General features: G+C 54.4%; 4 protein-coding genes and 1 long non-coding RNA gene across 14 annotated transcripts; 4 read left to right on the forward strand and 1 right to left on the reverse strand.

Moving 5' to 3' along the window:
- The first annotated feature begins 1530 nt into the window (after positions 1 to 1530).
- Positions 1531 to 8078, forward strand: MAPK3 (mitogen-activated protein kinase 3). 2 transcript variants are annotated; one of them, XM_036919478.2, is made up of 9 exons: positions 1531 to 1721; positions 2731 to 2913; positions 4707 to 4896; positions 5087 to 5203; positions 5500 to 5614; positions 5993 to 6124; positions 6291 to 6400; positions 6488 to 6655; positions 7466 to 8078. In XM_036919478.2, the coding sequence occupies exons 1-8, from the start codon at positions 1558 to 1560 to the stop codon at positions 6608 to 6610; spliced, it is 1134 nt and encodes a 377-aa protein (XP_036775373.2). In that variant the 5' UTR covers positions 1531 to 1557; the 3' UTR covers positions 6611 to 6655; positions 7466 to 8078. The 2 variants fall into 2 exon arrangements, with proteins under 2 accessions (XP_036775373.2, XP_036775372.2); XM_036919477.2 differs by having other exon boundaries at positions 6488 to 6641.
- Positions 8079 to 8221: 143 nt separating this feature from the next.
- GDPD3 (glycerophosphodiester phosphodiesterase domain containing 3) lies at positions 8222 to 13932 on the forward strand. 9 transcript variants are annotated; one of them, XR_008992164.1, is made up of 10 exons: positions 8222 to 8874; positions 9142 to 9184; positions 9418 to 9553; positions 9643 to 9688; positions 9848 to 9966; positions 10051 to 10140; positions 10469 to 10602; positions 11861 to 11920; positions 12023 to 12764; positions 13215 to 13270. XR_008992164.1 is itself a non-coding variant. In XM_036919481.2 (10 exons), exons 1-10 carry the CDS (start codon positions 8736 to 8738, stop codon positions 13873 to 13875), a joined length of 957 nt encoding a protein of 318 aa, XP_036775376.2. In that variant the 5' UTR covers positions 8222 to 8735; the 3' UTR covers positions 13876 to 13932. The 9 variants fall into 9 exon arrangements, 8 of the variants coding, with proteins under 8 accessions (XP_036775376.2, XP_036775377.2, XP_036775381.2 ...); XM_036919481.2 differs by lacking the exon at positions 13215 to 13270 and adding an exon at positions 13738 to 13932 and having other exon boundaries at positions 12023 to 12074; XM_036919482.2 differs by having other exon boundaries at positions 12023 to 12074; positions 13215 to 13731.
- LOC118929424 (uncharacterized) lies at positions 11191 to 15204 on the reverse strand. The gene is made up of 2 exons (XR_005031567.2): positions 15006 to 15204; positions 11191 to 12209 (listed from the first exon to the last, which is right to left on the reverse strand). It is a non-coding gene; the product is annotated as an uncharacterized LOC118929424 (long non-coding RNA).
- Positions 14892 to 18563, forward strand: YPEL3 (yippee like 3). Its single transcript, XM_036919492.2, is given in 6 exon segments — positions 14892 to 14913; positions 15212 to 15393; positions 16074 to 16256; positions 16358 to 16401; positions 16612 to 16720; positions 18116 to 18563. Coding segments are annotated over 6 exon segments (615 nt in total). The 5' UTR covers positions 14892 to 14906; the 3' UTR covers positions 18206 to 18563.
- A 915-nt stretch (positions 18564 to 19478) lies between these two features.
- TBX6 (T-box transcription factor 6) lies at positions 19479 to 23600 on the forward strand. The gene is made up of 6 exons (XM_057487114.1): positions 19479 to 20160; positions 21084 to 21351; positions 21433 to 21579; positions 21655 to 21725; positions 22810 to 22883; positions 22967 to 23600. Exons 1-6 carry the CDS (start codon positions 19721 to 19723, stop codon positions 23443 to 23445), a joined length of 1479 nt encoding a protein of 492 aa, XP_057343097.1. The 5' UTR covers positions 19479 to 19720; the 3' UTR covers positions 23446 to 23600.
- The last annotated feature ends 653 nt before the right edge of the window (positions 23601 to 24253 follow it).

Here is a 24253-nt window from a genome sequence, read left to right on the forward strand (position 1 = left end):
TCTCAGCATGAAGCAGCCAGAGTGGTCATTGCCCCTTTTCCCTAGCAGCAGCTAGGGTCTCTATCTGTAGAAGAGAAAATGAGACAGAGACCATAAGCTTAGACAGAATAAAGTGAGAGCCTCTGGAGAAAGCAAGGCAAGATATTTGCAATCAAAGCAATGTAACTACATACTAAGAACCGCACCCTCCCCAACGATGCCCCTTGTCAGCCAGAAGTAGCCAGATCAAGTCGTCGCCCATTATGACCAAAAGGCTAGAATGTAAGGTTGGAGGCACTGGGGGGAGGAGGGAGCACGTCGGACAATGATGACATGCCAAAGTCCCTGGCTGCTGCCCTCTCCCAACCTGAAAAATGTGCCTTAGGCTAGCCAATCTTCGCACCGCTGTAAATCTAAGCTCTGCTCCCCCCTACTGAAGGGCCCCCACCCATAAGATGGCGAAATTCCTGCTTCTCTTCCGGGTCCTCGGTTCCCGCCGGCGCCACCTGAACCCCAATCACCCCTCGCCCCCCTAATCCCAGCACCTAGCCAATAGCCACCAGCCCCGTAGAAGTGACACCACAATCACCCCATGCCCCTTCCTATATAACCCAGCACCTTTCCCTAATAAAGTGGAATTCTCAGGTGAATTGCTGCAGTGTGTCACTCCTTTCCTTTCACCTACCTTCTTTAAAAACTCGCTGTCTGCCCTGCTGAGTGTGACTTCCCCATCTGTGATAATCAGACAGGAGAATATCACCCGGGAATTGCACTAAAATAAACTGCCTGGGCCTTTGTTGCCTCTCGTCACCTGCGTATTTCAGTTAGAATTTATCTTACACTATGTAGAAGTAACACACAGTTAACTGTCCCAGCGGAAGGGACACTGCACGGTTTCTGACAGAGGTTAGGCTACTCCCACAGGCCTGTGTTTGAAAGCCCTTAGGCTGGGAGTCTGGACCTTGGGTTCACCAGTTGCCCGATCGACTCCAAGTCACCAACCCGGGCTCAGGTATCAGTTTCCCCATCTATGAAATGCAAGTTACATCTGTGAGGAAACCATCCCCCACTGCTACTGTGAAATGCGGGTGGCGTCACTTATCACTGGGCCACGCCTGGCCCAGGGAGGCCAAACTCGAGAGCTGTGAGGGTTCCCTTAAGGTTCCCTCTCGAGTCCCGCGCCACCCCTCAGGGCCCTGCCCAGCAGAGCTGGCGGGTCCAGGAGGCTCCGTCCTGGTCCCAGCTCCAGCATCCACTTACTGGGTGGCTCTGGGTAAGGTCACCGGGAGGCCCTATAGGATGTCTTGCCTTCGGGGGAAGCGTCGGGACAGTCTCAAGACGGCCCTGTGGTAGGGGAACCGAAAGATTGGCTGAGCAGACAAGAATGGGCGGGAGTCAGGCACGCACCAGCTGCCTGTAACCCGGACGCGGGGGCCCAGGCCACGTGACGGGCGCTGGGGCGCGCGGAGGCGGGGCCTGGCGCGCGCGGCTCCGCGACTGACCGGGCGGGCGGGAAGGGGCGGGACCTCGGGCGGGGCCGCCGGGGGGAGGCTGGCGGGCGGGAGGGGAGGAGTGGAGATGGCGGCGGTGGCGGCTCATGGGGGCGGGGAGTCCCGGGGAGCTGATGGGGTCGGCCCAGGGGTCCCGGGGGAAGTGGAGACAGTGAAGGGACAGCCGTTCGACGTCGGCCCGCGCTACACGCAGCTCCAGTACATCGGCGAGGGCGCTTACGGCATGGTCAGGTGAGGGGGCGTTCCGGGGAGGGGGCGTTTTTGAGGGAGGGGACTCTAAGTTTGGGGCAGGGAGGGTGCTGAGTGCTTTCTGGGCCGGGGAGACTCGGAGCGCCCTGAGGAGACGGCCTTCAGGAGGCTGCGGAGCGTCCCGGGGAGAGGGCCTCTGAGTGCTTTCAGGGGGAGGGGGCGCTGCGTACGTTCGAAGGAGAGGGGGCTTGGAGGCTGTAGATCAGACTATATAATGAGACAAGGGTCATCTGAGAATGTGTGGGAGTCGTGGGAACCTTGAGGACCCTATAGACACGGGGTGAGGCAAAGACAGTAAGTGATCTTGTGGAGTGAAGAGGGAGTGAAGGACCCTTCTTTGGGGAGAGGATGCTATGGATTCCCCCAGTGAGGCCATCAAGGAGTTTGGGAGAGAAGAGCAGAGCTCAGGTCTGGGCAGGGTGGGGCAGGGCTTTGGGACTGGGAGGAGGGGCCCAGTAAGCCTTGAGGGGTCCAGGAGTGCCTCCCTGCAACTCTTCGGAGGGTCTGTGACTGTGAGTTCTCCCACCCCCACTGTGCCTCTAAGCCTTTGCTCATCTGGGAATAGCTCTGCTGCCTGGGTATTCACCCTGACACCTTCTCTCCAGTACCTCCTGTGACTCTCCTTCACACTGTATTTGCCTCACTGTAGGTCCTCCACTTATCTCCCACCCACTGGACCTGGCTTGGTTCAGAGAGCCCACCCTAGAAAGGGGAGGATGAGGCAACTAGAATGGAAAGGGTTGAGGAGAAGAGAAGTCAGCGGTCAGTCTCTTCCTCTGTTTGTGAAGTCACTGAAGGGCAGCCTGGCTGGTCCCCAGCTTTCTCCCTGGAGATCCCAGGCCTTCACAGCAGGAAGGAACCAGCACTGTTTATTACTTGGCCAGAGCCCTCTCCTGCTCCCTCCCCTCCCTGCCAAGACCTGGGTGCGGCTACCAGGCTTGGACTCCCCCTTTGTAAAGTTGCACCAACAACATCTTTCTGGCCTTCTCAGCTCAGCTTATGACCATGTGCGCAAGATTCGCGTGGCCATCAAGAAAATCAGCCCCTTTGAGCATCAGACCTACTGCCAGCGCACACTGCGGGAGATCCAGATCTTACTGCGCTTCCGCCATGAGAACGTCATTGGCATTCAAGACATTCTGCGGGCACCCACCCTGGAAGTCATGAGGGATGTGTATCCTTCACCTTGGCCAGATGGCAGGCCAGGGACGGCCTCAACTGGCTGGGAGAACTTGCTTTCTGTTTCCTTCTTCCCTACACCCTTCAAAACAAACCCAGGAAAAGACACTTTCCCACAGAAAAGAGTGTAAGAGGACTGGGAGGCCTCAGATGAATCCTGTTCTGCAGCAGCCAGACAGTGTGGCCTTGGGCAAGTCTCTCTTCTAGGCTGTGCCTCAGTGGGGGACTGGGCAGGATGGTCTCTATGGTAGCTTTGTCTTCTGACATTTGCAGTTCTGTGACAGGATCCAGCCTCTGCCCATAGTCAGTTCTTGTTTAACGGACAGTGAATCTTTCCTCTCTGGGTCCTCAGACTGGAAGGCAGGCAGGAAGGAAGAAAACTGCCCTCTTTTGAGGGCTTACTGTAAGTCAGGTGCAGTGCATGCCAAGTGCTTTGCCATTTAGTTATTCTGTCTCCCCACTTCCCTCTGAGATGCGTCTTATCAGCTCTATTTCAAAGATGAGGAAACTGAGGCTCAGAAAACCTGAGATCCTGTGCTGCTGTCACTGCCTCCTCTCCCCCAGATGAGAGCCTGTCCTTGCTCCTCTGAGCCTTCCCGCTCAGAGCCCCACCCCATGCACCTGTGGACTTGCACCTTGCCCAGGGAGAGACAGCCTTGCCTTTGTTGCCCTCCCCCCATATCGGGTTTCTAGTTGGTTGTCCACTTCCTGCCCGGCTCTGTTGTTAGCTTGTAACACCTGTCACCTCTCCCCACCCCACCCATTCCCAGTCAGTCCCAGTTCTCCACCCAAGCATGGGGATTTATTTGTATTGTGGTGTCTATAGTCCCAACCACAAAATGTGGGCAGGAAATCTCCACATTCATCCCCAGCTTGCTGTGTGACCTTAAGCAAGTCACTGCATCTTGCCATACCTCCTCATCTCTAGAACAGCAGGGTTGACCCCCATGTTCTTGGAAGGCTCTTTTGAGGCTGATTCTAAAAAACAATCCTGACATTCTTCCAGAGACAAGCCAAATGGCATTTATTTATTTATGTATGTTTAATCTTTGTTTTATCTTAAATTGTAAAAGTACATTTATTCCTCTGTCTTCTGATTGTATGGCCAGGCACTCTGAGTAGGAGCAGCTGGGAGTTTCTCCTCATTTGTCTTTCACAAATCATTCCCATAAGGCAGGCATTTATTTTTAAGCAAACTTTTATTGCAGGCCAGATGGCATCCACACCTTATCTCACTTAACCCTCTCAAAAGCCATGTGGCTCAGGCATTCAATAGCAATGCTAGTTCATGTTTGCTGAGCACTTGCAACATGCCAAGCACTGGACTGGCTGCTATACATGGGTCATCTCATCTCATCTTCACAACTACTCTCTAAAGAACCATTGTCTCCCCTACAGTACAAATGAGGAATAGAAGCACAGACAGGTTGAGGTCACAGCCAGTGAGCAGTGGAGTGGGATATTTCAGACACCAGCAGTTTAACTCCAGAGCTGATGCTTTTAACTGTGAATTCTCCTGCCTCCACAGTTTATTATCCCCAATTCCCAATAGAGAAACTGAGGCCACAACTGAAGTGCTTCTGCTCAGGTCACCATCTGAGACGTGGCAGAGGCCCCAAGCCCAGCTACTGAGGATAGGCCTAGCCCAGCTCACAATATGAGCTGGAAGATCTGTTGAGTCTTAGGGGCCCCCGCTGGAGGGACAGGAAACCTAGTCATCAGAGCCTGTTCTTCTTAACCAAGTGCCCCAACTACCCCCACCTGGGGGGTCTCCGGTGCCATCCTCAGCTATATTGTGCAGGACCTGATGGAGACAGACCTGTACAAGTTGCTCAAAAGCCAGCAGCTGAGCAACGACCACGTTTGCTACTTCCTCTACCAGATCCTTCGGGGCCTCAAGTATATCCACTCAGCCAATGTGCTCCACCGAGATTTAAAGCCCTCCAACTTGCTCATCAACACCACCTGCGACCTTAAGGTCAGAGGATTGGGTGCCTGTCCCTTCCTCCCCTGGGGTTTGGGGCTTCCAAGTGACCAGTAGCCCCCTTGAGTATAGGAGAGCATCATAAGCAAAGGGCACAGCATGGGCAGAAGCACTGTGATACAATTGCTTAATTAGACCTTAGAGGCCTGGAACATGAAGCTTAGCAGCCTGGGTTGGATTCCAGATCTGTGATTTTGGCCTGGCCCGGATTGCTGATCCTGAACATGACCACACTGGCTTCCTGACTGAGTATGTGGCCACACGCTGGTACCGGGCCCCAGAGATCATGCTTAACTCCAAGGTATGCGGGCTACTCACACTGAAGGGCAGGGGCCAGGTCCCAAAAAGTCCTGGAGCTAACTGTTAGCCAGAAACTGACCCCCATGATGCAGGAAGTCTACTCCTTCCTGCATCATGGGCCTTGTCACATTACTGTGGTCCTTGGGCTCTGGAAAGAAGCTGAGCATTAGTTCCTCCAGGCCTCTGCCCACTGCCTCCCTGGCTGGTATTGAATATAGGTTGGGATGGTAGTGTGGCCCAGACAACAGGACCCTGTTGAGACTGGCCCAGGAACCCACCATTTTCTCCTCTTCTCAGGGCTATACCAAGTCCATTGACATCTGGTCTGTGGGCTGCATTCTGGCTGAGATGCTCTCCAACCGGCCCATCTTCCCTGGCAAGCACTACCTGGACCAGCTCAACCACATTCTGGGTGAGGATCCTGACCAGCTGAGTGGGAGGGAGGTCAGCTTATCAGAAGCAAGATTTCTTTAGGTTCAGGGTCAGTGCATCTGTGGGAGTCGGGTTGGATACCACCATGTATGGAGCCCCTACAGCATCTCACAGTATTTCAGTGAGGTACGATACTGTCTCCCACTTGATATATGGGAAAAGCAGAGCTATACCCCACACTTACGAGGCGCTAGAGTTGAGATTTGAACCTGCAGCTGCCCAAATCCAGACCTTTGATCTTCACTACCATTAGAAATAACTGTCAGGACCTGGAGCGGGTTAGTGGGGCTTTTGTTCTTGGATTTTGTTCCCAGAAGGGAGAGTAAATCTGTCACCAGGTTACCTGCCTTACCTACAGGTATCCTGGGCTCCCCATCCCAGGAGGACCTGAATTGTATCATCAACCTGAAGGCGCGAAACTACTTACAGTCTCTGCCTTCCAAGACCAAGGTGGCCTGGACCAAGCTATTTCCCAAGTCAGACTCCAAAGGTGAGAGAGGTCAGGGCTGGTGTGGGATAAGAACTGGGTGCAGAGGAGGGTACATGAGCTCAGCAGCTGCCTGAGTAGACAGACCCTTGGGGAACAGAGAAGCAAAGTAATGCTCTGGGAGCTCCTCTGGCCTCCCCTTGAACACCTGACTCCTGCCCTTACCTAGCACTTGACCTGCTGGACCGGATGTTGACCTTTAACCCCAACAAACGGATCACAGTGGAGGAAGCTCTGGCTCACCCCTACCTGGAGCAATACTACGACCCAACCGATGAGGTGGGCCAGCCACCAACAGCAGGACTGGTGGGTAGGTGAATGGGTGTGCATCCCTCAGTACCTGGCTGAGCCTCACTCCTATCCCAGCCAGTGGCTGAGGAACCTTTCACCTTCGACATGGAGCTGGATGATCTACCCAAGGAGCGGCTGAAGGAGCTCATCTTCCAGGAGACAGCCCGCTTCCAGCCTGGGGCACTGGAGGCTCCCTAACCTGGACAGATGCCTCTGCGCACTAGGCCTGGTGAGTGCTCCTTGGTGAGTGATTCCAGGGTGCCCAGCATATCTCCGTACAGTCACAGGCTTGCTCATGTCCATGATACATGTGGCAACATGAAGGACCAGAGCCTGCCCAGGCCACACACCTGCGGACCACCAGTTTTATATGCCCCTCCATTCCTCCAACTGCAGATGTCTCCCACCTGTCAACACCCTGCACCTCCAGGCCCTCAGTGACCTCTAAGGAACCTATCTGAGGAACAGAGCCAGGTTTTGGCTCTCCCATTATCAACAGAGAGGCAGGTGGGGCAGTAATTGCACTGGGAGGAGCCAGCAGCACCCGCCTGACCTGGATGCTAAGCTTTCTTATACCTGGTCCCCGGGTCAGCAGTTCACACACCATTAGGGGGCTCTGTAAGGCCTACCCTGACTCATGCCGCTCTTCCTCCTTCCTCTGGTCTCCATTCTGTCTTTCTGGTCAGCTGCAACCTGATAAAAGGAAGGCAGACTCAGCTGGGCTCAAACTCCAGCTCTGACACTTATTAAAGAGCTGTGTGATATTGTGCAAGACACCTCACCCCTCTGTACCTCAGTTTCCTGGGGACAGTCCTGATAATAAGAGCAAATCCTTACAGAGCCCTAAGCATTGTTATAAGAGGGTTACCTGTATTCACTCATTTAATCTTTACATCAGTACCTTGAGATTATATTAATGTTATCCCAGTACAGATAAGGAAACCAGACATATCCCACTCAGCTGTCAGGATGCAACGAGACAGTTGAGGTCAGGGCTTTCTCAGGGCCTCTCTGGGTGCTAATGGTTCCTTTCTTGCTTGCCTTTTTGTTTAGGCCCTGCCTCCTGCCTGCCCCTCCCCTGCTGGACTATTAGAAAATGGACACTCTGCCAAGCCCAGACCCCCACAGCCCAGGCTGGGGCAGAGGGCAGGCCTGACCACCTTCCCTTGCTTTGCTCAGGCCTCCTGCTTAAGGCAGGCCAAGGCTCCCTCCATTCTCCCTCTCCTCTCCAGAACCTGTGGGGCTCAGGTGGCCTCAAAGTAAATTCCCCTCTGCTGCTCTGCCTTCATCTACCCCAGCTATCCCAGTCTCTGGCAGTTCTGAAATCAAAGGGCTCTGGCTGCCCCAGGACCTACTGAGGGGTGGGGGGGGATGGGGGACATTGAGTAAGGACTCAGGGCAAGCCCTGCCCACTCATCTCATTAAAACCCTACCCCATTTTCCCTGAAGGAATATTCCTAAGGCTTAAGGGCTAGTATCCCTGAGGAGCAGGGCCCAGGCCTGAACTCCCTTCCCTGGAAAGCTGCCACATCTAATGCCCTCCTACCCCACCCCGTCCCACCCCGCTGCTGCGTCTGTGTGTGGGTGAGCAGAAGTGGAGGTGGGGGCACACAGGAAACCCTATGCCTGTATCTAATATATAAAATATAGAGATGTGTGTATGATGGCCCTGGCTCTGTCTGTGTTCGCCGATGCCTTGACTTGAACCATTGCTGCTTTGAGGACTGACTGTCTGGCCCAGCACTTGCCAGCTGTGGCTTTATCCAGCCCTGGCTACCTTTGGCTCCCTAGCTGGCAGGGCTGAGAATGAGGGTATAAGGAACCCAAACTTTTGGACAGAGTGGGGTCAGTTTGTCCTCTTAGTCATTGTCCTCTTCCCTCTTTAATGGCTTCTGGTCTGACTAGCTGGGGGTGATTTGGGGGTGACTCAGGCACCCTGCACACCCCCAGATTCTCTGGAAATGGCAGGGGGTGGTGTGTTATACAGCCTGGCTGTAAGCACCAGTGGGAAGGGGAAAGGTGGTTGCAGACCCAATGGGGGGACATGATTCCCCAGTGCAGCCAAGGAGAGGGTACTAGAGTCTGTGAAGGATCTAGGATGTGAGGGCCAGAGCTGCCAGGCTTCTACTCCTGCCTCTACTCCATTCCCTGCTGAGCCCTGCAGCCTGGCCCTGAGCCAGCAGCAGGCTCAGCAGGTCCCAGGGGTGTGGTGGCGGCCAGTGGTGGAGCCAGCCTGCATGGGCCAGGCAGGTAGTGGAGGCAGCACAGTCCATTGGGAACAGCTGAGCTTGCCACAGCCAGAGCCAGGACAGACAGCACGGCCATGGGCTCTCTGCTGTACTACGCCCTGCCCGCTCTAGGCAGCTATGTCATGCTCTCCATCTTCTTCCTGCGCCGGCCTCGCCTGCTGCACACACCCCAGGCTCCGGCCTTCTGTCCCCACCTGGCAGCCCATCGGGGAGGTGAGCTGGGTCAGGGTAGGAAGGTGGGGGTGGCAGCTATTGAGGGTGGAGTGAGGATAGCAATAAAGGTGACTGGGTGGGCAGCAGTGAGGGGCAGGATGGAGGAAGAAGGCAGAAGTCAAGGTAGGTGGAGAGGGGTGGTGGAGCAAGATGTGAATTGGGGGAAAAGGCCTGTTCAACCTGGGTGGACTCAGGGTGATGAGTCAGGAGTGAGGGGAGAATGAGTTGGCCAAGGCCCTAGGGACCCACCCCAGCTGCCCCACACAGGATCTGGAGAGCGGCTGGAGCACACCATGGAGGCCATGGAGAAGTGAGTACACCTGTCTGGCCAAGCTGCCCGGTACGGTTGTGCCAGCTGGGTGCTGCATGACACTAAGGGTGCCATTCACTTCTCAGTCTGGTGACTTGAGCCCCCTGGTGGTGAGTCCTGCACAGCCTGCCATCCCACCTTGAACTTTGCCCTCTACTCCCCTGAACTTCCCCACCACCCCACGGTCTGGGCCACCCCTGTCCTGTGCCCCACACTGACCTTTGCTCCCATAGCTCCATGGCCCAGCAAGCAGACCTCCTGGAACTCGACTGCCAACTGACACGGGACGGTGTGGTGGTAGTGTCGCATGACAAGAACCTGTCCTGCCAGTCAGGTGTGAATAGGGATGTGGGCAGCCTGGACTTTGAGGTGAGCCTTGCCCCAGCCCCCTACCATACCCAGAGGGCTGCCATACCTCCACACATGCCTCCCAGTGATATGCTCCCTGCTCTTGCCAGGAGCTGCCCTTTTATAAGGAGGAGCTGGAGGTTTACTTCTCACCAGGTCAGAGCATGGGCTATGAGCCCTGGGCTGGGTCAACCAGAGTGGGGTCATGGCCTTAACCTCCTGCCCTCTTCTTCTTTGGGACTCTCCCCTGTCTCCATGGTGAGCCCCCCAACCCCACTCCAACCCTCCTGTGATCCTTCTTCCCACACCCCACAGGCCACTTTGCACATGGGTCAGACCGGCACATGGTGAGTCTGGAGGACGTGTTCCAGAGATTCCCTCGGATGCCCATGAGCGTGGAGGTCAAAGAGGAAAATGAAGAGCTCATTCACAAGGTGGGGCTGCCGACAGGTGGGTAGGGTCCAGGCCTGGAGAGACACCTGGCCTGACTCCCCTTCATCTACTCCTCCTCCTCCCAGATAGCAGACCTAGTGAGGCACTTTGACCGCAATGAAATCACCATCTGGGCCTCAGAGAAGAGCTCAATCATGAAGAAGTGCAAGGCTGCTGTGAGTCCCTTTTCTCTCCCGGCCCCAGTGGCCCCTCCTCCAAGGGTAGAGGAGTTGGGGGTGTTTCTGGAGCACCCTAAGCAGGGTCTGAAGTGTAGGATTTGGAGAGGTGAGGTGATGAAGAAAGTGTCAGCGGCATCATGCTGCCGGGAACTGGGAGAGTAAGTACACTTGAGACCTCTAACACTGGGCCAAGAGGGGACTTCTTTGATCCTGCAGGTGGTAGGGCTTCCTGAATGTCCTAAACTGTTTATCCTGCAACCCAAACCTCCTCTCTGCTTCCCCAGGAGCAGACTGATCCCCTTTCTCACTTGCCCTTGCCTCCCAGAACCCTGAGATGCCGTTCTCCTTCACACAAAGCCGAGGATTCTGGCTGCTGCTGCTCTATTATCTGGGGCTGCTGCCCTTCATGCCAATCCAGGAAAGATTCCTCATCAGCTTCCTACCCACCATCATCAACAGGTGCCCAGAGGGTTCCCATCTCTCTTCTTTATCTTCCCCAGGCCCCCAGCTGCTCTGTCTTCAGAAACCCCTCCTCCTCAAGCCCATCGTACAGGGTCCCCAGTTCCCTGACCACCCTCGAGCATAACCCCCAGGGTCCTTTGAGGACAGTCAGCATTTGTGAATACTAAGGGGGCCACAAACCCCCTGAAATTCTGTGCAAATGTGTATTGATATGGTTGGAGTTTTTGGACAAGGCGTTCATTTATTTATCCACTCACCCAACAAATATCTGTTGAATGCCTACTCTGCTCCAGGTGCAGTTACAGTGGTCAGCAAAACCAGTGTGGGTGGGGTAAGGCCCTTGGTGAGCTTACAGTCTGGCTGTGGAAACAGGTAGTAGGTAGAGCATCACTCTCTGATTCTCAAAAGGAAAAGCAGGGTTTTTCCTGCTGGGAGAGTAGGATTAACACAGTAACAGCTGGGAAAGTATCAGGAATTTTGATACTTCCCCAGTGCTCTCTGCTCCCTTCTGTTGACCTGAGGGAAGCTCCCAACCAGCCACCAAAATGCCTTGCTACGAAGAAAGACATCATTATACTACAGAACTTTATGTACGTACTTTTTAATGTAGAATTTGCAAAGTGTTTGCACATCCTTTAGTTTATTTGAGCTTTACCTAACAGCCTGCTCAGGAGGTACAGGAATCATAATCCCCATGTACCCATGGAAAATCCGAAGCTCCAAGAGTTTCTGTAATTTGCCCAATTGTGGTCACTCAGCTGGAGGTACAGAGCCTGGGTTTGCACTGGATCTGACTCCAAAGCCTGCTGTGGGACATTGTAAAGGATCTCTGAAGTCACGCCTGGAGTTGGGTAATTAGGGGCAAGTAGCTGACCCATTAAACACTCCGTTGTCAGGAAGCTGGTCAGGCCCAACCAGAACGACCTTCAGATCGCATGTCCAGCTTGGGAATCAAGCTGGGCTCCAGTGCTGGCCCTAGCACCATCATAGATTTACTCTGTGACCTCAGGGAAGTCACTTTAGCTCTTCAAGACTCAGTTTCCTCTTCTGTAAAACACTGAGGGGAGGGCACCCTCTCAAAGCATGGTGTCAAGGCCATGGGAGTAGGGTCTCACTGAGCAATAAGTGAATTGCTCATCTGGGCAACTGCAAAGGTTCTAGAGGTGGTGGGCTTATACTGGTCAGGAGTCCTGACCACCCCAGCACACCCATGACAGAGACCCAAAATGCTGACCGCAGTACTCCTCCTCCACAGGACCTATTTCCCATTCTCCTGCCCAGGTCTGAACCAGTTGGCAGCTGTGGTTTCCAAATGGTAAGGTGATAGGGAAGGCCGGGTGAGGTGTCCCCATAGAGACCTGCCGCTGCCTTTCTCCTTCGTCCCTCGTCATGGCCTTTCCCACATCCTTTTCACCAGGTTCCTTATGAGGAAAAGTCTGATCCAACACCTGGAGCAGCGAGGAGTGCAGGTGAGGCTTGACCACCACCCCTCAGCAAGGAGGTGGCTCTCAAGTGTGGGCCTAGCACAGCCCTTCAGTCATAGCTCTGCTACTCAGCAACTGGGTCACTTGGGCAGGTCACTCTCTGTGTCTCAGTTTCTTCATCTGTAAAATGGGGAGAATGGTATATTTAACTCTTCTCCGTTGTACTGGTACTTGGTAAGGGCTTGATAAGTGCTAGCCATTCTGATAACAATGATGAGTCGAACCTACTGCCCTGACTCCTATTGAGGGGGGCTGGGGAAAGACCAAGAAAAGGAAAAAATCCAGCCCAGCCCCCTCCCTCCCCCAACCCTGAGCATCAGCTTTGACCAATCCATTTACTTAGCAAACCTTTGTTGAGAATTTCTAGGCACTGTGGTACCAGGGACAGAGCAGGGAGCTTACTATTAAAGACAAGAGGAAGGAAATGAAGCAGTTTATCACAGCAGTCTGAAAGGAAACCATGCTATGGTCTGTGGGACTAGAGATGGCCTCTGGAAGACATGAGGAGCTGGTTCGTCAGAAGAGGAAGATGACAGCATCTCAAGCAGGAGCCTCAGCATATGGGAAGGCCAGGAGGAACAAGAGAGGGTTTCCACCAGGCTGTGGTCTGGAGGAAGAACGTGAAGAGAACTGGAGAAGGCAGGAGAGGATGAGACAGGCAGCCGGTGAACCTCAGTAAGGAGCCTGGACTTCAGCCAAAAGGGAAGGGAAGCTTTTGAGGTGCTTAAGCAGGGGAGAGGTTTTATCCAGTTGAGGTTTGTTGAGGGTCCTGTCCCTCTGGTCACTGTGTGAAGTGATCGTGGGGGCCAGTGTGGAAGCAAGAGGGTCCATCGGGATGCTGATGCTGCCATGGACAGGCCTCAGGCTTAGGTGCCAGCAATGGGGATGGATGGAAGTGTTAACTCAGACAGGCTGGGGCTCAGGGATGGAGGGGATGTAGGGTAAGTGAGGCATGGGGGTGGGGAGTGACAAAGCACTTCCAGACGAGCCCTTCCCACTGCACGGGGCTTCCCCATTACTCTGGGAGGTTGGACCATCACACTCATTTGTTACAGTAAGGAACCAAGAGGTCCAGTGACTTGCCCAGGATACAGATACCATCTCTACCTTCCTCACTGCCCACAGGAGAGGACTCAGGAGGCAGGGAAGATGGAGAGCAGCAGGAGATGCAGGCAGGATGGGAAGCATTGGCATGCTGCTAAATGTTTCACAGCTACTCTTCCAGCAGAAAAAAGCACCCTGATTTGAGCATTACTTCCCTGGTGTATATACTTCCACTTTGGCCAGTTTCAAGCTACCAACATGAAGTCACTGAACAGAGTTGGAAAGGGATGTGTGCTGGCACACCATAGCATTTTCGTCTTACACATTCAACAGACATAAATAGCATCCATAGGTTATAGTAAGTATAGGTAACAGTAAAATGTAGCAAAATAATTCAAAAGTGATGAGTTTTGAGTATTACCTTTAATACTTTGAATTGAACATTTATACAAGTTAATATTTAATAATGGCTTTATCTATAACCAGTCTATAAAACTCCTGAAAAGTTAACCATCAGCTCCTGCATACCACTGCTGGGAGCTCTCCACAGAAGAGATCCAGGTAAAGTTGTTTGGAAACCACAAAACCTACCCTTCCCACTCAGGTGATATTTTGGTGCCTTAATCAGGAGTCAGATTTTGAAGTGGCCTTTGGCCTGGGAGCCACTGGTGTCATGACTGATTACCCCACAGCCCTGAGGCACTACCTGGACAACCGTGGAGCAGCTGCCCAGGTCTCCTAAGCTGGAGTCCCTTGCCCTCTCCTCTATTTCTCTTCCCCAATAAATACATAAATACTTCATTTTTAGTCATGTCTTTGTGTTTAAGGGGTAGGGAGTATGGTGGCATTGTGGGAATGGGGGCAGATCCTAGAAGACTGTAGAGATGGCAGCTTAGAGCAGAAGACACCAGCCTAGGGCCAGAGTTGGGCCCTAACCAGCCTGACCCACTGGTTCCACCACATTCCAGCCCGAGTAATGCCACACCTTGTGCCAGCCTGGCCTCTACTCTCCTCAGGAATATCCCTTGCAGAGGCAAGTCCCCCCAAATCCCCGTTCACCTTTTCAGAGCCACAGATAATGGTTCCATTCTCCTGAGGACATCAAGACCAGGCACACGGTAAGGGACTTGACTTGCCCCTACGGGCCTTCTCACTTGGCTGCAGAGGGTGGGCACAGCTGGGACAGCTGAGTTCACAAGCGCCCATGTAGATGCCTCAGCCATTCCAACCTTCCACTCCCAAGTCTCCTACTCCAGAAGCTGTCCGAATTCTTCAGCCCTGTCCAGCCCTAGTATTTTATTCATTGAATGAATCACGTTTCACTAATTTTTGTGGACTACCCTAGGCCAGGCTGGGTACTATGGTCAGTTCAGGGAACAAGACAAGTCTAGTATGGCAGACATGTTTAAACTGAGTTTTCAGCTGAGTTTAGAGGTGATGGAAAGAAAGGGGAAGCCCACAGCAGACACCTAATGCATTCTGGAGGAGAAGGGTTATCAGAGGAGGCTGCCTGGAGGAGGTGATGCTCAACAGCAGGGACTGGCATGTTCAGAGGCTCTGGCTCCCAGGGTCTAACATGGATGGACACCTTCAGCACTTTCATTCCAAGTCTGCCTGGTGCTATGGAAAAGACCGTGGACTGGGACCAAAGTGAAAATCCCAACTTTGCCCCTTACCAGCTGGACAGACCTCTTTGGACCTCAGCTCCCCGGTAAAGTGGGAACAATAGCAGAAGCTGCCTCACAGGATTGCTGCAGGGATTGAGAGTGGAGCATGGGCGGTGGGTAAAAGCCGATGATTATAACTGTTATTTCCCGGGGGGCGTGCGCGCAGACACCATTTTCCTCCTAACCCCAAGGCCAGGTCAGGTACCTCAGATCCTTGCCACTTGAAGGACCACGGGGGCCAGGAAGCGGGGCCACGTAGCTTGGGCCGCGGATTTGGCTGGCTGGGTTGTGAGCCGCAGCCGCATTTCCGGGCCAGCCGGAGCCCGAGCAGGGGGAAGGGCAGCCCAGGCCTGGACTGGCCGCTGTGTGACGCGCCCCCTCATTTGCATGCTGCGCGCCGATTGGCCACAGCCACCAGGACCAGAGGCCGGCCCCCTCCCCCTCCCGCCGCAGCGGCGGTAGCAGCTGGTCTCGGTGTAAACAAGTCTCGGCGCCTGTGAACCCGGGCCGGGGGGGACGGCGCCCACCAGGAGCGTCCCCCACTCCCAGGCCAGGCCACCCCGGCGGACCGGGCCCCCGCGCGTCCAGGCGAGGTGAGACTCGCATCGTCAGGGCTGCGCATCGCCCCGTGCCCCGTCCCCGCCAGCGAGGACTACCCCCTTCCCCCGGCGCCCGCCCCCACCCCCGCGCCCCAGGTGAGCCCGGGGTCCCAGGTAAGGCTCCGCGATGCAGGTAAGATCCCTTAGGCATAGACAAGGCCCCAAAGCCCGCAGGTAAGAGCCCCTCCTCTGCTAGGTGCCCCTTCACCCCCAGTGAGGCCTCGCTGCCTTCTCCAGGTGAGGAACCTTCTCCCCAGGTGATCTCCCTGTACTTCAAGTGGAGCGGTAACCATCCTTCTCCAATCCCTGGCAGTTCAGATGAGGTCCTGAAGACCATCCAATTCCTAACCCCTCCGTGCTTCCCATACACTGAGAACTGAAAGCTCACCCAACTCTAAAGCCCCCTCCGCCAGTTTCAGTTGCTAGGTCAGCAGGAGTGAGGCCAGAAGCGGGTGGGTGATTCACCTTAGGCTCCTCCTAGCCTCAGTTTCCCCATTGATGCAATGTGAGGCCTCCTCAGTGAGTCAAAACTGAGACGGCTCTGGCCCCTGGAGATGTTGCTGGCTCTGGGGATAGGAGGCAGCAGCCAAGTGTGACAGAATCCCCATAGCCCTGGGTGTGCCTGCATGTGTGTGGCCCTGGTCCTGACAGCCCACTCACTCTCTCTCTGGCAGGCACTGGGCTCCCTCTGCTCCCCGTGGGCCGCTCCCCGCGTGGGGCCACTGCCCCCGGCCCCCGCCATGGTGCGGATTTCAAAGCCCAAGACGTTTCAGGCCTACTTAGATGATTGCCATCGGAGGTATAGCTGTGCCCACTGCCGCGCTCACCTGGCCAACCACGACGACCTCATCTCCAAGGTAACCAGGTCACTGTTGGTGGAATGGGAGGCTAGAGGGGCTGCCTGGCAGCTCCCCACCAAGAGTCCTGACCAACCCCTTCTCTCCCTCCCACCCTTTAGTCTTTCCAGGGCAGTCAGGGGCGTGCCTACCTCTTCAACTCCGTGTAAGTATGTGGTCTCCTTTCTTTCCCTGACCTCTGTTGTGACCTATGACCCCCTGGCATCATGCTGAGACTCCCGGAGTCCCCTGGTTCAGGCAGGAAGTTGTGACTGCCCTTCTGTTGGATGCTAAGGAGAGGCACAGTTGGATACAAGCTAGAGGGGGACTTTCTGAGTGCGGGACCCTCCCTGGGACTGCCCCCATGTCCCTGCAGGGTGAACGTGGGCTGCGGGCCAGCTGAGGAGCGTGTGCTGCTGACAGGCCTCCATGCTGTCGCTGACATCCACTGCGAGAACTGCAAGACCACTTTGGGCTGGAAATATGTGAGTCAGTGACCTCTGACCCCCAGCTAGCCTTTAACCTGACCCCTCACATCATCTTCTCCTCAAAAGCAGTCATCTGGTCATCTTTCAGAGTATATGGGCCCAGTTCACACAAGTAAAACTGTCTTTTTATCCCCTGACCATGTGCTCGTCTCTCACATCCTAAAAGGGCTTTTACAGTTTTTCTCTTAACCCATCCCTCTCCTCACAGGCTCAAGCATCTCCACTTTAGACATGAGGACATAATCAGAATTACCATTTAATGAATGATGTGGCATGCACTGTCATGTGCTTGGCATATATTATCTTATTCCATCATTCCAACAATCGTGTAGGTAGAGTCTATTATTATCTCCACTTTACAGAAGAAGAAAGGAAGGCCCAAGGATGTTAGGTAATTTTCCTGAGGTCAAACAACTGGTAAGTAACAGAATAGGGACCAGAAACCTACGGGTGTGTGTGTGTACCAGAATCCTAGGTGTATATGTGTGTGTATGTGTTTAATCCCAAACCCTTGACTCCCAGTTTCTGTAGCCATTCAGAGGATCAGAGAAGTTCCCAAGACCTCACAGCAGCACGGAGCTTGGGTCCATAAACCTCCATTTCCACAGCCCTCCTTGCCACTGGCACTGTCCAGGGTCTGATTTCTCTACTCTGAGTCTCAATTCCTTATCTGGCAGTGGAGGAAAAAGCCACCATCTGGCACCTAAGATTGTTAAGGGAATCAGATTAGATACAGCAAAAAAAGATGCTCTTGGGAAACCGCAAGGGACAGGAGGCCTCAGGCATCGCTTGGAGCAGTGGTGCCACTGTGAGGTATTATATCTCAGGCACAGACAGGCAGACAGCCCTAACCTGAGTTCGCTCCTGGCCTTGCCGCAGATTTGCTGTGTCCCTGGGCAGGTGGCTTGGCCTCTCTGGACCTCTATCAAATAAAAAGGTGGTCTAATCCAGAGGTCAAAACCTCAAGTGCTTGCAGGGCCAGGCAGAGCAAAAGTGTGTGTGTTTTTAGGGTGGGGCAGGGTTGTCTTCGGCAAATTGGAGTGATACTTTATTATCTTTAACTCTGCTAGCCAAACAAAACGCGTAAGCCAAAACTGGCCCTCAAACTACCAGTTGTAATCTCTGGATCTTTTAGAAGTTTCCATATTCTCTCTGTTGGAGTCAACATTAGTATACTTAAAAAGTACTCATGATTCAGAGTTCTATCTTGTCTGGTAGTGAGAAGCCTGGCCCTGCCATTTAGCATCTCTGTATCTGTGGGCAGGTGGTTTGGCTTCTCTGGGTAACAGTTTCCTCCTCTCTAAAATGGGGCAAATTGTGCCCACTCTACAACCCCTATCCCTTTTAGTAAGGCCCTTGCTCCAGGGTTGATGGGTTCTCCCCTCCTTTCAGGAACAGGCTTTTGAGAGCAGCCAGAAGTACAAAGAGGGGAAGTACATCATTGAACTCAACCACATGATCAAAGACAACGGCTGGGACTGACAGCCACCCCTGCCACATGTGGTTCCAACCTGGCTTGGGCGCCAGGGGGAGCCAGTGGCTTCCCACCACTCACTCCAAGGCGCTCTGGACTCTCAGGGCCCCTGCAGAGGAGAAATCCAGCTTCTGTACATATATTTTATTGCATGCACTGTGACCTTGGGGGGAGATCATAAGGTGGAAGACACCCCTGCACCTCCCTGCGATCTGGCTGGCTTGGATCTTGTTTTTAATCCCTTCCTGCCCCGCCTGCCCTATAGATATGGCCTGTGTACTGCTCTCTTGGCCCCAGTGCGTCGTCTGCCCTGTGAATTTATCCAACTGGGCCCTTCTTACCCGACATGTATCTACTCTCCTTGTTCTGTAGAGTTTGTACATAATAAAACAATGAAGTCAAGACAGCCCTGGCTCTCGTGGAATCCGGGAGAGGAGACTCAAATGTGGATTCCTGCCTCTATAGACCTGTTTCCTTCTAAACTCCGACTGGGCATGGAGTAAGCTCAGCGGTCAAACCTGGGGTCTGCTCCACTAAGGCTCAACCATCTGAAACCTAGGTCGGGTCTCAACTGCTGGAGATTCCGGAACCCATTCTGACTCCCTAGGCCTTGACCTGTGCTGATAGGCGTCTTCTCTGACTTAGCATTTTGCCGCCGCCTAGAGACAGCTTCCCTGGGAGGCAAGCGTGTCGCCACTTTTGCGCGCCCCTCGTCTCGACTACAACTTCCAGCGGTCGCAGCGGCATCTATCGATCGCCTCTGCGCTGGGCCTTTTGGGAAGTGTAGTTCCGAGGGTTCTCAGCGCGGGACCTTCTGGGAATCCTAGGCGCCAGCCGTCTGAGACTGTCGAGCTATGGGGCGCCCCTAAATTTTTAAGATTTAGCCGAGGGTGGAGGTTTTTTCAGAATGGGAGCTAGGAAGGACTCCAGGTTTCAGACCTCTGGCTGCGGGCTTCTCGAGGTCTCCAGTACCCTGCGTAAAGATAAGATCAGGCCGCGGCCCTCCAGCCCTGCTCTTCCCCTTCAGCGTGGTTCATACCGCCAAGCCCCGTCCTCCAAGTGATGCAGGAGTCATCTGCCAGAAAAGTCTGGGACGCCAATGGCTGCCCCAGGTCCCCAGTCTCCATCCCAGGGACCAGGCTCCGCCCTCACCTTATCCCTAGCCGGGGCTCCCCCCGTGGGAATGGGGACCAGCTGGCCGGAAGCGCCAAACTGCGTCCCTGTCCGAGCCCTGGGGATCAATCAGGCCGAGAATGTTAATTATGTAATGAGGGGGCAGGGGGTCTAGGCTAATGAAGCCTGGTGGGGTGGGTGGAGAAGGGGAGGGTACCCAGGTATCCGGCCTTCTCTTGGACCCCTTCCAGGCCCCAGGGGTCTCCACCCCAGCCCAACTCCAGGGCCCCAAAGAGGGGAGTGGCTGTGATCCTGGGTCTGGAAGGGGCTGAGCTGTGAGCTATAAAGGGAGCATCTCTTAGCACCGGGACTCTAGGCAACGAGACCTGAGGCCAGACAGGACTAACTCCATGTACCATCCACGAGAGTTGTACCCCTCCCTGGGGACCAGCTACCACCTTGGGGCTCCCCAGCCGGGGACAGATTCCAGCTTCCCCCCTCCCCTGGCAGAGGGCTACCGATGTCCCGGTGAGCGCAGGGACCAGCTCCTGCGCAGGGATTGGGGGTTGGGGAGCTGTGGCCCTCTGCTGGCTCCTCATTCTCCCCCATTGCCAGATCTGGACACTCCCAAACTGGATTGCTTTCTCACGGGTATTGAGGCTGCTCCCTGCACCCTGGCCGCTCCTCCACCTCTACCCCCACTGCCCCCAGCCCTGGGCACTGAGCCAGTACCCCCAGCCCCAGAAGCCCTTCATTCGCTCCCTGGAGTCAGCCTGAGTCTGGAGAATCAGGAGCTGTGGAAAGAGTTCAATTCCGTGGGAACAGAGATGATCATCACCAAAGCTGGGAGGTGAGGGGGCTGGGCCAGGGTCAGAGCACCCAGTGTGTTCCCGGTGGGGATCTCTTGGGAAAAGCGGAGTTCCTGGTGATGGGGCTAAGTTTGGGGGTTTCTAGAGGGGCTAGAACTCTGTTTAAATTCAGAGTGTGATTGTGGCGTGGTCAGGGGTTACTCTATGGCTGGATCAGGGGTCATTCTTCAGCAAGGGTCAAGGGTCAGTCTGTGGAGTCTATGGCTGGTATAGAGAGCAACCTATGGCAAGGGTCCTAGGTCAGTCTAGGCCAGAGTCAGAAAGTATGGCTGAATTATAGGTTAGTATGTGGCCTAGATCAGAGGTCAGTCTGCAGCTAGAGTCAGGGTTCAGACTATGACTATGGTCAAGGCCCAGCCAGTGACTACCATCAGGGAAATCTGGCCAGGATCAGGGTTAGTATGTGACTAAGACCCTAGAGACAGGGATATGGCCAGTATGTGGCCTGTGGTGGGGACTTTATCTAGGCCTGGCGTGATAAGTCCTCTGCCTTGCTGAAGGCAGGGCATTTTTCTGAAGCCAATTCTGTTCAGCAGCTGTAGAGTCTGGTTCTGGAGATCAGGTGAGGAGATCAGGATGGGGAGCAGGAAGCTCCTGTAGAGAGAAAATGTACTACCACAGGTTCTGCAAATGGAGCTTGAGGGGCCAGGAGTCAGGGTTCTGGGCTCTGCTCCAATCTGCTCTGTGACCCTGGTCAGATCATCTGTTCATCCTGTCACCTGTCTAAAATACAATGTAAGACAAGCTTCCAGCTCAGAGACCCTGCCCTCTGAGTTCAAATTCTACCTCCTTCAGTGGTTCTCTGATACAACTGGGTGGGCTGCTGGCTATGTTCCCTTTCTGGTGCTGTGGTACCCCTGGCCAGTGGGTAGCTCCAGGCCTCTCCCATCACCTCCCCGTCCAGGCGCATGTTCCCTGCTTGCCGAATATCAGTCACTGGCCTGGACCCTGAGGCTCGCTACCTGTTTCTTCTGGATGTGGTTCCTGTGGATGGGGCTCGTTACCGCTGGCAGGGCCGGTGCTGGGAGCCCAGTGGCAAGGCAGAGCCCCGCCTGCCTGACCGGGTCTACATTCACCCTGACTCTCCTGCCACTGGTGCCCACTGGATGCGGCAGCCTGTATCTTTCCATCGTGTCAAGCTCACTAACAGCACGCTGGACCCCCACGGCCACGTGAGGCCCAGGCTGTGACCCCAAGCTGGGGGGTGGGAGTGGGGCCCAGAACAGGGAGTCACTTCAGTTCTTCCCTCACAGCTGATCTTGCACTCCATGCACAAGTACCAACCCCGCATACACTTGGTGCGGGCCGCCCAGCTTTGCAGCCAGCACTGGGGGGGTGTTGCCTCCTTCCGCTTCCCTGAGACCACATTCATCTCTGTGACAGCCTACCAGAACCCACGGGTAAGTGACTGCTTGTGGGGATAGTGGTGTCTTACCCAGGCTGTGGGAACTTTGACCCTGGATGTGTACCCCCAGATCACACAACTGAAGATCGCAGCCAACCCCTTTGCCAAGGGCTTCCGAGAGAATGGCAGAAACTGTAAGAGGTGGGCATTGTTCATTCACTCACTCATTCAACAAATGTTTATTAGTCACCTCGTGTGTGCCCCGCACTGTGGTGGAGGCCAGGAACACAGTGGTAAGTAAAAACATTTTTTTCACCTATTGATTCAACAAATACTTATTTAGCACCTGCTGCATGCAAGGCGTGGTCTGGGCACTGGAGATGCATCAGTAAACAAAAGAAACCAAAGCCCCTGTCGTCGTGAAACTGATACTCTAGTGGGCAGAGTAGACAAGCAAGAGAAATAAATATTATATGATGTGTCAAGGATAAGCTCTAAAGAGAAAACAAATAAATCAAGGAAGAAAGATAGGAAGGACTGGAGTAAGGTATTTTTTAGAGGCCTGGGAAAGTCCTGAAGGAAGTATAGGAGGGAGCCAGGTGTATATCTGGGAAAAAGCATGCCAGGGAGTGGGAACAGCATGTGCAAGGGTCCTGAGAGCAAGCCCATAGTGTGGCTGGGTAGAGTGAGAGGTAACAGGGAGCCAGATTATGTTGGACAGTGAAGGGTTAGTTAAGGCTCTGGCTTCAATTCTGAGTTCAGCCCCCACCCCCACCCACCCACCATCCAGAGCTGGCCCTTCCTCTCAGGAGCTTACAGACTGGCCAAAGAGATAGGCATTAATCAAAGAATCACTCTGAATTAGCAGAACTGCTGACATGTTAAGGGGGGTGCTGTGGGAGGTCAGCTTGAACTGAGACAAGAAGGATGAGCTAAGCAGGTGAAGGGGGACAGAAGAGGATTTCACAGAGGGGCTGAAGGGCACAGCAGACAAGGTGGGATGAGCTGGGTTCAGACCACACCCTGGCCTTGTATCTTGGGAAGGACTTTCCATTGATTCTAATGCAGTAAGAAAACCATTGGGAGGTTTTAAGAAGGGAATAAATCCCAGCTTTGCCACTTCCTAGTCATCTAATTCTCTGGCCTTCAGTTCCTTCATCTATAAAATGGGTATAATAATGGCACCTACCTGATAGGGTCCCTGGAAGGGTGAGATGCCTGGCACCTGGTAAGTGCTATTGTTACCATCATCATCACCACCACCACCACCATCACTATTCCCCAGGGAGCGAGATGCCCGTGTGAAGAGGAAACTGCAGGGCCCAGAGCCAGTAGCCACAGAGGTCTGTGGGAGTGGAGGTGAGTATGGTCCCAATGGTGATGGGGCCAGGCCTGAGACGCTGATCCTCCTTAGCCCAACCTGTCCCCTTCTATCTTGCCAGATGCACCAGGTGGCCCCTGCGATTCCACACTGGGTGGGGATGTTCATGAGTCAGATCCAGAGCAGGCCCCAGCCCCCCAGGAAGGTGCCCCTGCCTCAGCTCCTCCATGTGGTGGCCCCAGTGCAGAGGCCTACCTTCTGCACCCTGCAGCTTTCCATGGGGCCCCCGGTCACCTTCCAACAAGGCAAGTGGGACACGGCCACGGGGCTGGGCTGTTTGAGGCTGGGGTCCCCTTCCATTCTGACACCCCTCACTTCTACTTTAGGAATCCCAGCTTCCCTGAGGCTCCAGACTCTAGACGTCCAGCCCCTTACTCAGCTGCATTCCTGGAGCTGCAGCCTGGGCCACGGGGCTCAGGATACCCAGCGGCTGCACCCCCAGCACCCTTTGCCTCGCACTTCCTCCAAGGGGGCCCCTTTCCCCTACCCTATCCTGGTCCTGGGGCTTACCTGGATGTGGGCTCCAAACCTATGTACTGAGCAATTGCTGGGCCCCTCTGCCTCCCTGTCTTCCATCACAAACCACAAACTTCCAGTTCCCCTGCACCCCAACCCAGCTACAGGCCCCATAGCCTGCCACTTCAACTGGTCCCATCCCCCACACCAAATGGCAGCCTTGGGCCTCCCCCCACCACTTCACACTTTGATTTCACTGCCACCACCCATGGCTTCAAAGCTCTGGCTAAGCTGCTGGGAGTCCAGCTGGGGCCAGCTTCCCCTTCCCGGCTCTCACCTTAGTGTGAATGGAGGGAGGCTCTGCCTGGCCAAATGGGGCCAGTGACCATCACTCCCACCTTCTGGGCTTCACCCTTGGGCTCTGCAAGTTCTACCCCTATGCCCCAGTGCAAGCCACATCAGGCTGTTCTCAGGACCAGAGTATTTTTGTTAATAAAACTGAAAAGACATCAAGTGCTCTGGAACATTGGGCTAATGGTGTTTGGTTTTATTGGTCCTGGGGCTTACCTGGATGTGGGCTCTAAACCTATGTACTTTGGCAAGTCCCCCAGACTTGCCAGTTTCAAGCTGCTTAACCTTATGCACTTAAATCAACCAACTCTGGGCCTGCTTCCTCTTCTGGGAAATGGGGGAATCTGAATGTTTGGACACTTGATGTCTTGAGAATTAAATAAGGCTGCTTCTGGAACCCAGCCCTGGACCTAGTAACAATGAAGCCTTTGGGAAGTGGTCACTGTCACTGGATAGGGACCAACAGGCTCTGGCGCAGTGAAGGTCCTGACATCTACCCCAGGTCCCAGCCTGGGATTGCTGCTCATCCCCAATCATGTCT

The sequence above is a fragment of the Manis pentadactyla genome, chromosome 10 (genome assembly GCF_030020395.1).
Source record: "Manis pentadactyla isolate mManPen7 chromosome 10, mManPen7.hap1, whole genome shotgun sequence".
In the NCBI taxonomy this organism is placed as follows: domain Eukaryota; kingdom Metazoa; phylum Chordata; class Mammalia; order Pholidota; family Manidae; genus Manis; species Manis pentadactyla.

Bases quoted from the DNA above. Each gene is read 5' to 3' on its own strand.
- MAPK3 (XM_036919478.2), top strand. From the start codon at position 1,558: ATGGCGGCGGTGGCGGCTCATGGGGGCGGGGAGTCCCGGGGAGCTGAT. The intron at 5,204-5,499 runs GTATGCGGGCTA...TCCTCTTCTCAG, and splicing joins AGATCATGCTTAACTCCAAG to GGCTATACCAAGTCCATTGA. The intron at 6,401-6,487 runs GTGGGCCAGCCA...CTCCTATCCCAG, and splicing joins ACTACGACCCAACCGATGAG to CCAGTGGCTGAGGAACCTTT.
- GDPD3 (XM_036919480.2), top strand. From the start codon at position 8,736: ATGGGCTCTCTGCTGTACTACGCCCTGCCCGCTCTAGGCAGCTATGTC. The intron at 8,875-9,141 runs GTGAGCTGGGTC...TGCCCCACACAG, and splicing joins CCTGGCAGCCCATCGGGGAG to GATCTGGAGAGCGGCTGGAG. The intron at 10,603-11,860 runs GTGCCCAGAGGG...CCTCCTCCACAG, and splicing joins CTACCCACCATCATCAACAG to GACCTATTTCCCATTCTCCT.
- TBX6 (XM_057487114.1), top strand. From the start codon at position 19,721: ATGTACCATCCACGAGAGTTGTACCCCTCCCTGGGGACCAGCTACCAC. The intron at 21,580-21,654 runs GTAAGTGACTGC...GTGTACCCCCAG, and splicing joins CAGCCTACCAGAACCCACGG to ATCACACAACTGAAGATCGC. The intron at 21,726-22,809 runs GTGGGCATTGTT...ACTATTCCCCAG, and splicing joins AATGGCAGAAACTGTAAGAG to GGAGCGAGATGCCCGTGTGA.